Source organism: Dendrobates tinctorius, unplaced genomic scaffold (genome assembly GCF_039654945.1).
Source record: "Dendrobates tinctorius isolate UK_male_01 unplaced genomic scaffold, ASM3965494v1 ptg000003l, whole genome shotgun sequence".
In the NCBI taxonomy this organism is placed as follows: domain Eukaryota; kingdom Metazoa; phylum Chordata; class Amphibia; order Anura; family Dendrobatidae; genus Dendrobates; species Dendrobates tinctorius.
Genome location: NW_027361671.1, coordinates 45,773,498 through 45,787,699, shown reverse-complemented (window position 1 = coordinate 45,787,699; position 14,202 = coordinate 45,773,498). Strand labels below are relative to the sequence as shown.

Genomic DNA, 14,202 nt, shown 5'->3' with positions numbered 1-14,202 from the left:
ATGAAACTGGTCCGACTAGGGCAAAAAAATGTCTGAGTTTCGTCTGAAACCCAACCCCAATGTAAGTCAATGGGGAATAAAAGTCGGCATTGAGTGGATGAATGTCATCCGCTCAATGCCGACTTTTATTCCCCATTGACTTGCATTGGGGTCGGGTTTCGGACGAAACTCCGACTTTTTTGCCCTAATCAGACCAGTTTCATCCGACTGAAATTTTGTTTCATGAAACTCGATCCGACCAAAGTCACTCAACTCTAGTTATAACAAATGCAGAAAAAAGAAAAATCAAAACTTTTTTGCCTTTTACCTTTCCACCATAGAATGTAAATTTCCCCATTATAATTATACATCATATTGAAACGTACTTTAATGATCAGTTTTCTTTCATTTAGATAATTCTAGCTATTTATATATAAAAGAGGAAGTTTGAGTCCAACTTGACGGTATAATAATAAAGGAAAGCAAAAATGAGTTGCAACTCTTGGCAATCAATAGGGACAGTCATGGTTGCTATACTGTACGTTCCAGGTCATTCCCATCTTTCATAGGCTCCTCAACTTGTCAATTGTCATAGGTATTTGGCACCAGATGCAAATAAAGAGCTTCATGAGGAAAACATTTTGTAAAGCATTTTTCTTCAGTTGCAGTAGTGGATTCACAAATTAGACAAGAAAGCAAATTATTGATCCATTAAACCTGAGAATACAGAAATTATGCTTTACTCAAATTCTACTTTATGAAAGATGAATGAGCATGGCTTCCATTGGAGGTGTTGTCAATGGAGAAAGCTGGACGCAAATCCTCACAGTGTCCAGACGTTGGTACAACAATGTGCTTCTTTATTGCATGTAAAACACAGGAGCTGCAGTTGTCTCGTGTAGCAACATTCACCTCAGTTTTATACGAAATGTGCTAATGTCCATGGGGCTCATGTTGATTGTACTTAAGTTCTGAGCACCTGAAAGGAGGTGCATTAAGGATAATGTGGATGATTTTAAACTTTCAACTCTAAATCCATCAAAAAGTCCATGAACTTGCATCTGTAAATGAAAAATTAAATACAAACTGTTTATCAACTTGTGTATTACACACACACATATATATATATATATATATATATATATTTACTTTATTATTTCTCCATTTTGTTAGGGTGGTTTGCAGGATCAGCACTCTAGCTTTTAGTCTACTCTAGTATTAGAGACATATTGGACATTTTCATTGGGGGATGTCCAATCTCCGAGACAGCTTCTCCTCATCAGAAAAAGTCAAGATGCTCAGCGCCCAATGATGCAATTCTCAGAGACCGGTCGGACCACCATACAAATTAAATGGCTGACAGTTCCAACCAAACTGGTGGGCTCAGCTGACATTACAAGGAAGGGGAGTCTTGAACACCTTGACTACTCCAATAGACTAGATATTTTTATCTCTGGTGAATACCTTGTTAATTTTCCATAGTTAAATTATTCTAATCTGTAAACAGATAAAAAGCCAGCTCATACAATTGGCTCAGGAGCAAAACTCCGCTGGAAATTAGTTGTCATCACTGGGGAAACTAGTGGTCTCCCAAACATTTTATAACTGTATATTAACAAGAGAGTTAAATCTATTCTAGCAAGTTCTTTGCTTTGCCTAATAAAGGTGGTCCTGAGCAAGGGATGTCACACTATATGATGTATAGATGGAGATCACACACGAGCCAAGCGTGATTGTCACGGTCTTACACACGTGACACACTTATTAGGAGTGTAAGGAATGTTCCACTTGTGCATGAATCATTTAATCCCAAACTTTCAAAAATAAAGAAAAAGAAAACGCTAAAATACATTTATCAGAGATGAATAATCTGTTATTCATGGCATTTTTAGTATACCTAAAGAGAGATTGGCCTACACCATTGGGTCCGAACATTCAAACTGACGACCGGAATGTAATTTTTTTTATTACATCACATTAAAGTATGAATTACATAGCAAATATGTAGCATTTATACTTAATTGTAAGTAGTAGTGTTTTGGCGTTATAAAGTCTCATACACAGTGAAAAAATAAAATATTATGTAGGCATCTGTTTTACCAACAGATTTTAATTTATTCATGTGTGTGGAAATATCTTTAGGTGTTTCTCAGGTTACTTTTACATATTCCAGACTTAAAATCAGAGTTATTTATTGATGCTGTTCCAGGTTGTAACAAAATGTTCCTTCTAGACCCATCTGCATCTAAAAATGTTCTGTGCAGAACCGCAGGGAGTAAGGAGCATAAATAAGACTGTCAAATGACAACCTCTTAAAAGCAGAAGCCCAGAAACATCTCAAGATTTGGGTAGGTGGCAGATTTTTAGCTTATTTGTATCTGCCATACTGTAAATGTGCCCATCTATACCTGTACGGGCATCAAAGTTCTACAACAGCTGGAGTGCTCACATGCCAACAATACACCCAACATATGTTTATGTGAAATAAAGATAAAATGCTCATTCTCATTTGGTTATTACCGTACCTTTCCCTGAGATGTAGAACAGTATAGCCCGAGGTCTTTATTTGCAAACTTGCAGTCAAATCCTTTTCTGTGAAGAATGAGAGCTGCCTCTTCTGAAGGTCCCACCTAAAGCAAACAAAGAACAATAATAAGTGACTGTGTAATGAAGGCACTCTATATTCATAAGATCAAAATACTCTAGGGAAAATATAGGAGGTGATAAGTTTGAACAAGGTTAAAATAAAAAAAAGACATTAAAGTCATGAAGCCAGAGGTCTAAATATTTAGTTTGAAAAACAAGGATATGAATACCACACACCCCTCATGTAACCCATACCGAAAGTTACCAACTACCTGACTCTTGACTTCCTATAAAGAAGTTGTCCACAACCCATCTAGATATATAATGTTTCACTTATGGCCTAACGATGGCCATATAGTAGAAATTTTGGATGCTGCTGGGTTCTGTAATTGAAAATTTTTTATGACAAGTGAGATATTTGAATTCAAATGAAAGACTAGACTAAGGGCCCCGTCACACATAGCGACACACCAGCAATCCCGACAACGATATGACCTTGTCAGGATCGCTGGTGTGTCGCTACATGATCGCTGATGAGCTGCCAAACAGGCAGCTTCACCAGCGATCAGTACCAGCGACACGCGGGTAACAAGCGACGCACGTCGCTTAGTTACCCACTGTGTACCTTAGTTACCAGTACGCTGGTGCAGGGAGCTGGTAACCAAGGTACACATCCGGTTTCTAAATGGCGTGCGGCACTTAGAAACCCGATGTGTACCTTAGTTGCCAGCGCCAGCACGCTGATTGCTGGTCTCCCGCCTGTCACGCAGCGATGCGTGCTGGCTAGCGGGAGACCAGCGATCAAAAAAATGTCCTGGCCATTCCAGGATGATCAGCGATACCCGTCAGGGGGGCCGGTCGCTGGTAAGTGACACACACTGCGATCTCGCTGGTGAGATCGCTGTTGCGTCACAAAACTTATGACTCAGCAGCGATCTCGCTAGCGAGATCGCTATGTGTGACGGGGGATTTAGTCACCGTTCATGGGAGAGATTAAACCATCGTTCTGTCGCTATTCCTCGCTGGTGACGTCATTCACTGTATTTAGGATACTATAAATGGCACACTGAACTTTTTAACAGCACCTGTATAGCAGGCCATGCACCGTAAAATCAAAAGGACAGAAACTAAAAAAGCAGCAGTTCTGTTTATGCTGTTGATTTTAGTAGACAATGAGGACCCTTGACATGGGTTGCGAGCTTGTTGAATTTGTTTAAGTTATAGAACAATACCTTATATATATTATATACCTTATATATATTATATACATTTTACTGCACATTTCTGATTTCTATGCAGGATGCAGCCAGGCTCATCAATGATGGACTTGTCAACTAGGATGCCTGTCCCTATGGGGTGCATTTATATAGTGCTGGGCACCACAAATAATCTAATAAGGGCATCAGTAATAGGTTATTACCCAGACACACTGCATTTACTACATGTGTGTGACCAGCACCCCTATACAAACCATCCGTGTGCATTTCTAATACTAGGCAACCACCACCTCCATGAACTGGTAGGTTGTGAGTGGTTGTTTCATCAGTATTTTACACCTCTGCTACTTCCACCTATATCAAGGAGGTCTGCTGCATCCTGTTTGTAACATAGTAACATAGTTATTAAGGTTGAAGGTAGACTTTAAACCCATCTAGTTCAACCCATATCCTATCCTAACCTGCCCTAACATGTTGATCAAGAGGAAGGCAAAAAAAACCCATGTGGCAAACAGTAAGCTTCACATTGGGGAAAAAAATTCCTTCCCGACTCCACATACGGCAATCAGACTAGCTCCCTGGATCAACGCAATATTAAGGAAACTAGTGTATATACCCTGTAATATTATACTTTTCAAGAAAGGCATCCAGTCCCTTCTTAAATTTTAGTAGGGAATCACTCATTACATCATATGGCAGAGAGTTCCATAGTCTCACTGCTCTTACAATAAAGAATCCGTGTCTGTGAGTATGCTTAAACCTTCTTTCCTCCAGACGTAGAGGATGCCCCCTTGAACCCCGTCACAGGTCTAAGAGTAAAAAGATCATTAGAAAGGTCTTTGTACTGTCCCCGCATATATTTATACATTGTAATAAGATCAACCCCAAGCCTTCGATTCTCCAAACTAAATAAACCCAAGTGTAATAACCTGTCTTGGTATTGCAGACCCCCTAGTTCCCTAATAACCTTGGTCGCTCTTCTCTGCACCCGCTCCAGTTCAGCTATGTCTTTCTTATACACCAGAGACCAGAACTGTACACAGTATTCTAAGTGTGGTCGCACTAGTGACTTATATAGAGGTAAAATTATGTTCTCCTCATGAGCATCTATGCCTCTTTTAATGCATCCCATTATTTTATTTGCCTTTGCAGCAGCTGCCTGACACTGGCCACTAAATGTGAGTTTGTCGTCCACCCATACACCCAGGTCTTTTTTTTTGTGTTTGACATGCAGTATTTCTGTGAAACTTAATATCTTTTTGATTGTTGTGACCATTGTTTATTTTTTATGTTGAGGCTCATTATTCCTCCTTTCTACCATGCATATCTGTTATAACAGTAAATATTAATTTATATACTGGGGCATTCTAAGTCCATTTAAATTAGGTTGTTCAGATATACTCAGTTGGTGCACATTCACACCAGAACGTTTCTTACTTTCAAGTAAATTGTTGTGCACCTTACTATGGTACATGTTCACACTATAACATAGTAAATTGTATGCACCTTAACTATGCCTTTTTTTGGTCGCAAGAAGCACTGGTGTCTGTCTTTGCATATGTTCCTTAATTTTTTTTTTTTCACTTACAAAACAATACGTTTTTTGTATTTTAGCCTCAAACTCCTATTTCTCCTGTTTTATCATCCTGTAAGTAGATCAGTTTTCTGACTTGTGTTAGTAAATATGGCTATATATTTTTTTTTTTTTTTTTTTCAGGCCAGGATCAGTCATCAAACTATTGAATGTAATATATTGACTGTCCCACTAATTTGAATGGGATGTGCAGAGATAAACCGTAAGGCTGAGTTCACACGTGGCGTTTTTTTCGCGTTTCCGCGGTGGTTTTAACCGCGCGATTTTGCCGCGAAAACGTGAAAAATAAGCATCCCATGCATTCCTATGGGATTCTGCAATGCTGTGCTAATGCTGCGGTTTTTACCGCGGCTGAATCGCTTTGCGGTAAAAACCGCAGCATGCTCATTAATTTGCGGAATCGCGGCGATCCCGCACCCATAGGAATGCATTGTTCCGCTTACTTCCCGCATGTGGCTGTGCACACCATGCGGAAAGTAAGCAGAACAGTTGCGGATGGTACCCACGGTCCTGAGGAGAGGAGACTGTCCTCCAGGCTGTGGGCACCATATCCCTGTAAAAAAAAGAATTTAAAAATAAAAAATTCTCACCTTCCGACGTCCCGCGCAGCATTCCCGCCTCTCTTCACGCTCCCGGTCCCAGTAATCCTTTGCGAAAATGCCCGCGATGGCGTCCGTTCTCGCGGGATCGCAAAGTCTCGCTGTCATTCGCGCGACGTCATCGCGAATTACCGCGAGACATCGCGATCCCGCGAGAGCGGACGTCATCGCAGGCATTTTCGCAAAGGATTACTGGGAACGGATGCGCGGGACATCGGAAGGTAAGAATAACACCATTTTTTTTTTTTTTTTTTTACATTCTTTTACTACTGATGCTGCATAGGCGGCCTCAATAGTAAAAAGTTGGTCACACTCGTCAAACACTATGTTTGACGAGTGTGACCAACCTGTCAATCAGTTTTCCAAGTGATGCTACAGATCGCTTGGAAAACGCTAGCATTTTGCAAGCTAATTACGCTTGCAAAATGCTAGTTTTTCCGCGGGAAAATCGCGGGAATTTAAAATGCGATTTTCCCGCGGACTGGAATTCCGGAATTCTCGCGGTAATTTCCGCGAGAGTTCCGGTATGTGTGCACTTAGCCTAAAAAGAAGCATCCCATTCATTTTAATGCATTTTGGCCTTTTTGTGCCAATGGATGCGTTTTTACCGCTAAGGAAAAGCTTAGGCTAGTTTCACACTTGCTTTTTTTTGCAGCGTTTTTCCCGCAAAAAAACGCATTGAAAAAACGCATACAAAAGCATACAACTGCTGCGTTTTTTTCAAGCATTTTTATGAGCATGCATGAAAAAAACGCAGCGTTTTTATGCGTTTGTATGCGTTTTTAGTGCGTTTTTACCGCGTTTGCGTTTTTTTCCAACATAAGGGTGGCCCCTCACACTAACCCAAACCATGACTTTACTAACCCTAACCCTGACCCTAACCCTTAACCAAATCATACTTAACCCTAACCCAAACCCTAAACCCTAACTAACCCTAACCCTTAACAAAACCATACTTAACCCTAACCCTGACCCTAACCCTGACCATAACCCTAACCCTGACCCTAACCCTTAACCAAACCATACTTAACCCTAATCCTGACCCTAACCCTGACCCTAACCCTTAACAAAACCATACTTAACCCTAACCCTGACCCTAACCCTGACCATAACCCTAACCCTAACCCTTAACCAAACCATACTTAACCCTAATCCTGACCCTAACCCTTAACAAAACCATACTTAACCCTAACCCTGACCCTAACCCTGACCCTAACCCTGACCCTAACCCTTAACCAAACCATACTTAACCCTAATCCTGACCCTAACCCTTAACAAAACCATACTTAACCCTAACCCTGACCCTAACCCTGACCCTAACCCTGACCCTAACCCTTAACCAAACCATACTTAACCCTAATCCTGACCCTAACCCTGACCCTGACCCTAACCCTGACCCTAACCCTTAACCAAACCATACTTAACCCTAATCCTGACCCTAACCCTGACCCTAACCCTTAACCAAACCATACTTAACCCTAATCCTGACCCTGACCCTAACCCTGACCCTAATCCTGACCCTAACCCTGACCCTAACCCTTAACCAAACCATACTTAACCCTAACCCTGACCCAAACCCCAACCCTAACCCTGACCCTAACCCTAAACCCCCTTAACTAACCCTAACTCTAACCCAAACCCCTAAATTCCATGGTTAAAAAAAAAAAACGCATATGCAAAAAAACGCATACATGAGCATGCCAGTGCGCACATATGCGCATCCATAGGCTATAATGGCCATTTTTAGCGCAAAACGTGCGCATATGTGCGCATGCGCTTTTTTGCAGGGCCAAAAAATGCAACATGCTGCGTCTGGAAAATCCAAACGCACAACCCAAAAAAACGCAGCGCATGAAAATCGCATACATGCGCTTACAAGCGCGCAGGTATGCGCACCCATGTTAAATATAGGGGAAAAAACGCATGCGCACATATGCGTTTTTTTCCAGCGCTAAAAAACGCAAATGTGAAACCAGCCTTAGCGGTAAAAAACGCAGCATGTTCATTAATTTCCGCTTAGGTCCGCGTTTTTGGCTATCTCCTATAGTCCAAAAGATGCGGGGGAAAAAACGCATCAAAAACGCGTTTTTTGTGCAAAAACGTGCAAAAAAACGCGTGTTTTCTGGGAAGGAGACCAGTTTCCTGAGCGTTTAAAAACGCTAACGTGGGCACATAGCCTAAATCTATTTTTTCAGTCGAAAGTAAGTAACTATTCCTTCGAGGATCTAAAATATAATTTTTTTTTTTTTGATTAATGTCTGTGAAATCATGTTTATTCCTGTAGCTCTCTAGTAAATCGAGCTTGCTTTTTATTCTTGTACAGATATAAGAGCATCATGACTTTATGCTCTTGGGTTAACAACAGTGTAAATGTATCGGATTTTTCCAATTGAAGCCGTAAATGCCAAGAGGAGGTCATGCTGTATACCCTCAAGTTTAGACACAAGTAGAAAGAGTGATGTATTATACTGGCCAGAATTTTAAAGGAATCGGACACCTGACAGATTCACAGGAACTCAGACTGCAGCCTGCTATGCTCAGGGAAGCAGAGGTTTCAAAAGCCAAATGGTTAAAAAAAATATATTGTGTTTTTATACACATAGATATACACCAAAACTCAATAGTAAAAATGATTTTCAGCCCCCCCAAAATAAAACTGACCTGAAAGTGTGCATATCTATTAATTTCTGCTCTAGCAATTAGAGGGGTTGTGTCTGGAACATGTACAAAACATGAGAAGGAAAGCAACCTGCTGAATCTCAACAATGTACTCTTTGTTAGGAACAGGATTCCCCTATGTCACAAGCTCATCACATGATCAGTCACTTGCAATTTGCATACTTATGATCACGTGCTGAGACCACTGAGGGAAGGGAATGAAAAAACGGTTGACATATGATTGCAAGTATGCAAATCGTATAGGAGCGCCAGGAGTGAGCAGAACCCCAACATTTAGAACATTACTCATTGTTAGAACTCTACTTGTTACAGTCAAATTTTACACCTGTTCTGTACACTTGTACAACCACTTTAAAAAACATAACCGAACACAGACAGGATACCAACTAGATCCATTCAACTTCCCTTCCACAGGCCAAAAAAAATGCCCATGCTCTAGGCACAAGGCTCTCCTTGCACATAATAGAAAAAAACCTCAATCCCTTCACCCACGAGTCTGGTTTCACCTTCATGACCAGACCAATAGTTTATTAACACTTACCATAGGTCTACTTTACATCATCATTTTTGAGACAATTTATTTTTGTTAGGACGTTAGAAGGATTAAAAGTTTATCAGCAATTTCTCTACAAAATTGACAATTTATTATTTTTTTTTAAATGGACCATATCACATTCAATGTCACTTTGAGGGGCTAATTGACAGAAAATACTCAAAACTACATTCAATAAGTTTACTGACCCTTCAGGTGCTTCGCAAGAATTAAAGCAAATATGGAAGGAAAAAAATGAAAATTTAACTTTTTCCCAGAAAAATGTTGATTTAGCCCCAAATGTTGCATTTTCACAAAAACGCATTGTGCAATTTATCCCAAACACGTAAATACCCCATATGCGGTCGAAAAATACTATTTGGAGGAACGGCAGGGCTCGGAAGGGAAAGAGCACCAATTTAATTTTGGATTGTATAATTTGCTTGAACCGATAGCAGATGCCGTGTCGCGTTTGAAGAGCCCCTGATGTGCCTAAACAGTGGAAATCCCCCACAAGTGACACCATTTTGGAAACTACAGCTCCCGAGGAATTCCCCTAGTGGTGTAGTGAGCATTTGCAGCCTTCAGGAGATTCACAGAATTTCAAAAGGGAGGAGATAATGAACAGTACAATTTGTTATGCAATTTCTCCTGAGTACTCCAATAACCCACATGTGGTCAAAAACTACTTTTCAGGCACAGTGCAAAACTAAGAAGGGAAGAAGCACCATAATGGGGTTCACATTTTGCTGGAATGGTTGGAGCGTGCCATGTCACACTGGCAGAACCCCTCCATAAGGGACCCTATTTTACAAACTACACCCCCCCCAATGAATTCATCTAGGGGTGCAGTTAGCATGGTGGACACCACATATGCCTCACAGAATTTTATACCACTGGGCAATGAAGAATGAATAACTACATATTTTGAGAGCTATAATTTTTCTATATTTCTGCTGACAATCGTGTGAGGGTTTGTTTTTTGCAAGACGCGTTGACATTTTTATTGGCACCATTGTTGGGCACACAAAATATTTTAACCACTTTCTATTCTGATTTTTGGGAGGCAGAATGAACAAAAAGCAGCAATTAAGGATTTTGTTTTGCTGTTCAATGTACGGTAAAATTGATATGACCGCTTTATTCTTCGGGTCAGTACGATGACAACGAAACCATATTAATATCATGTATTTAAGTTTTGCTGCTTTTACACAATTAAAGCAATTTTCTTAAAAAAAAAAAAAAAAAAATTGTTTTAGATTTTCTCTATTCGGAGGTCAATAACTTCTTTCCCTGATGGAGTTGCATTGCGGCTTGTTTTTTTGTGGGGCAAGGTGACGTTTTCAGCGGTACCATTTTTATTTAAATTCAACACTGATTTTGTTTTATCCCACTTTTTTATGGCGGTATGTTGAAAAGCATAGTTTTGCCACCTTTCTTAATGGCATTCACTGAAGGGGGTTAACTAGTGTGACCGTTTTATAGATCATGCCGTTCTGGACGTGGTGATACCAAATGTGCGTTTTCTTTTTTTGTTTTACATAAATATACCCATTTATTGGTTTAATATCTTTTTCATTTTAGGATTATTTTTTTTTCAAATATTAGAACAATTTATTTTGTCCTTTTTTTGCACTTTTGCCTAATCCTAAATGCGATAGCGGCATTTAGGGAGTTAAATGGCCTAGGGCAGAGTGGGTACAGCTCCTGGCAGATACGGCGGACGCCAACTCCCGGCGGCGATCATGCGGACACAGCTTAACCCTGAAGTGGTTAAAAGGGTTGGCCAGTTTTTGTGAGTGCAGCTTTCCTCATCAACTGACTAGCACTTCTGTGCATAAAATGGCTGCTGATAGATGGTCATGTGACCAGATCAGTCAGTCATTCCTCTCCAATAAAAAAAAAAGCAGCTTTCCCATGTGTGGCATTTTATAATTGGATGAGGCTGATAAGACAGGTCTGGTAACATGCAGCTTGAGTGACCTTAGAGTTTGGAATTGCTGCGCATGTTCAGCCACTGCTGTCAGACTCCAGAGAAGGCTGGTCACCTTGGGAGGAGCAACAAATGAAACATTTAGGCTGTGTGCCCACGTTGCGTTTTTTTAAGCGTTTCCGCAGCGTTTGTGCCGGATCAGACGCTGCAGAAACGCTTAAAAGATGCTTCAAATTAATTTGCATGCGTTTTTGGCTTTTTGTGCCAATGCATGCGTTTTTAACCGCCCAGGAATCGCTTAGCGGCTAAAAACGCAGAATGCTCATTAATTTCCGCATTGCTGAGCGTTTGTAGCCTTCCCCAATGTTCCCAGAAAACGTGTGTCAAAAAACGCGTCAAAAACACGCGGCTTTTTTTGCACAAAACGCGCAAGAATCGCGCGGAAAAAAGACGCGCGTTTTCTGGGAAGGGGATCAGTTTCCTGAGAGTTTAAAAACGCTAGCATGGGCACATAGCCTAAAAAGTTGTTAAAAAAAAAAGTAAAAAAGTAAAATGGGGGCAACTTTTGTTGAAAATGTATTGGAAAGTGGTTTGTAATGTTTGCACGGAGATTGTAAAAACACTGCAGCCACCAATTTGTCATAAAACAGTTATACATGTATTACTTCATTATTTGGAAACAGTGGATTTTTACGAGACATGAAGCAGCATACCTTTGCCTGAATTGTCCGCAAATTGACTAAGTGCATATCACAAGGCATTGAAGACTGGAGAGGAGAAAAGGCATCTAGTAGTGGAGGAGCACCATCATCAGACAATACGGCCATAGAGATTACAGGATGGTTTAAGAAGGATGACGTGACGTGACTTAATAGAGATGGAAAGCTGACCGACTTCTTTTCTTCACCCTATTGGAAAAAAGAAGGTAGAAAACGGAATGTGATATTCATCAGGGCAGCACGGTGGCTCAGTGGTTAGCACTGCTGCTCTTCAGCGCTGGGGTCCTGGGTTCAAATCCCACCAAGGACAACATCTGCAAGGAGTTTGTATGTTCTCCCCGTGTCTGTATAGGTTCAAAGACATCCTGATAGGGAAATTAAATTGTGAGCCCCATTGGGCAATAGGATTGCAACTTAAGCGATTTTGGTTAATGTTTTGTCATCTCCTAGATAAAGTTGGATTATTTTTAGTCACTTGGTAAAAAGCAGGTATAATACTCTCTATATCATCATTTGTATGTTTCTGTCCTATGGGCCAGTTTTACAGGCGGGCGCTTTGTGGACCTATAGGATAATAGGTAGGCAGTTTTAAAGTTCTGACTGATCAGTGTACACGTTGAGGTGACAAGTCGTTATAAGAACTGCATCATGGTGACATTTCAATTTGTGCAAGCAGAAGGTGTAAAACACAGCGAAAAGAAATGGAACAACAAATGCTTAACATATGGCAGGAAGCCTACGAAAATTGTAACGTAAGAAACCTGGCATGATGATGCGCAGTCTGACGAGGCAATGCCATACTAACTTATTACTACACCATAGTCTCATATCCAATAGTGTTCTTTATATCCCTTTTACTAGACAGGTTTGGAAAGCTTCAAAAGCATATTAGCATGCCATGCTTGTGATAGGCACACGGTTTCTAAAGTTATGGCCAACACCAGACAAACCATACATAATTCCACAAATGATTGCAGGCCCATAAAGACAGGAAGATGATATGGTGGTCAAGGGGGTCATAGTAGGGGACAGGGCCATTATCAAAAGTCATTACTTAACCTGAGGCCATGTACGGGTAAAGAACGTTAAATGTAACTCCGAAAAATCACTGAAGGAAACTGGGCACATGCTTGTCAGCAGATGGTGAGTAATATGATGGTGTGTGCCCTCTTCAGTGATGCCATCACCGCTGCACATTTTACTGCTGACACTACAAGGCAATTTTGCTGAGAAAAATGAAATTTTGACCATGAATTTAACATACCTCATCTACGCCAGTCCTTTTCTCTAAAAGAAGTCTGAATAAATTAAATGTGATTTTGTTATCTTGGAGCCCTTGCCCAAGACCACGGTTATCATCCTGCATCAGGCGGCGGTCCATGAATACTTCGAGCTGACCTTGGGTGTAAAATGAGGCAATGGTTTACACAATCAAACGTCTGGAAACATTACATTTAAGTTGGAGCTCAACATTTCGCTGCTTTCATTTGCTCTATAAAACAGATACAGATGTCAGGCTTAATAATCATTGGAGCATTTGTAAAATTACAACAGAAGGGAAGAAGCAAGCGGATCAGAAAAAGAGAGCAATTTATTCCATCTCTTTAGACATGTCTCATTCTACTAGATTAAGCACTTGCAGTGCGAAAATGACTTTCATTGCCTTTCTTGCATGGTATAGTGTAATCTGCCTAAAAAGTAACTACTACTCTGTGACCTAGGCCGGAGTGGCAGCAAAAACTATGAAGAGGTGGAGGGTTAATGTATGTCTGGGGGCAGGGGGGGCTTAGATTTAAAGCACCACTGCAGCGCTGAAAAAACAAAAAAACTGGAGTGGTGTTTTAAATTAAAATTGACCATGGCAGAGGGCTTCCAAATATGTAATATCATTTTATTTATTGTACACAATTTTTCTTTTAATGGGAATCTATCAGCAGGTTTTTGCTATGTAATCTGACAGCAGAATGACGTAGGGACATAAACCCTCATTCCAGCGATGTGTCACTTAGTTTACTGAGTGCCGCAGTAGTGATAGAACCACGGTTTTCTCTGTTGCAGATCGAGCAGAGATTAGCTTTTGAGCTGTGTATATCCCTAGCCACACCACAGCTTTCAATGTACATTCTATAGTGACAGAAACCTGCTAATCAGTGCTGGGGGTGAAGTTGGACTAGAAGGCACAAGGCCAGTAGTTCTCTAGTGATAATCTTCTGCTGATGAAACACTGATTGTATTGCAAAAGTAAACCATGTCCAAGTTAGTGTCAGTCCTGTAATCATGCTCTTTGCTCCTAAATTAAAGGGAATGTTAGTAGGTTTTCCCTATGTAACCTGAGAGCACCATAAAGGGAGCCTGTCAGCACAA

The 14,202-nt window shown here is 40.6% G+C and overlaps 1 protein-coding gene across 1 annotated transcript in view; it reads right to left on the bottom strand.

Annotated features, from left to right (window-relative positions):
- Positions 1–349: 349 nt before the first annotated feature.
- The window catches only part of MAN2A1 (mannosidase alpha class 2A member 1), a 195,345-nt gene continuing 181,492 nt past the window's right edge, over positions 350–14,202 (bottom strand). The window contains exons 19-22 of the mRNA XM_073549319.1: positions 13,103–13,236; positions 11,833–12,027; positions 2,505–2,609; positions 350–1,040 (exon numbers count right to left, since the gene is read on the bottom strand). Coding sequence (XP_073405420.1) covers positions 888–1,040; positions 2,505–2,609; positions 11,833–12,027; positions 13,103–13,236 — 587 coding nt within the window. The 3' untranslated portion in view covers positions 350–887. The remainder of the gene's footprint in view (positions 1,041–2,504; positions 2,610–11,832; positions 12,028–13,102; positions 13,237–14,202) is intronic.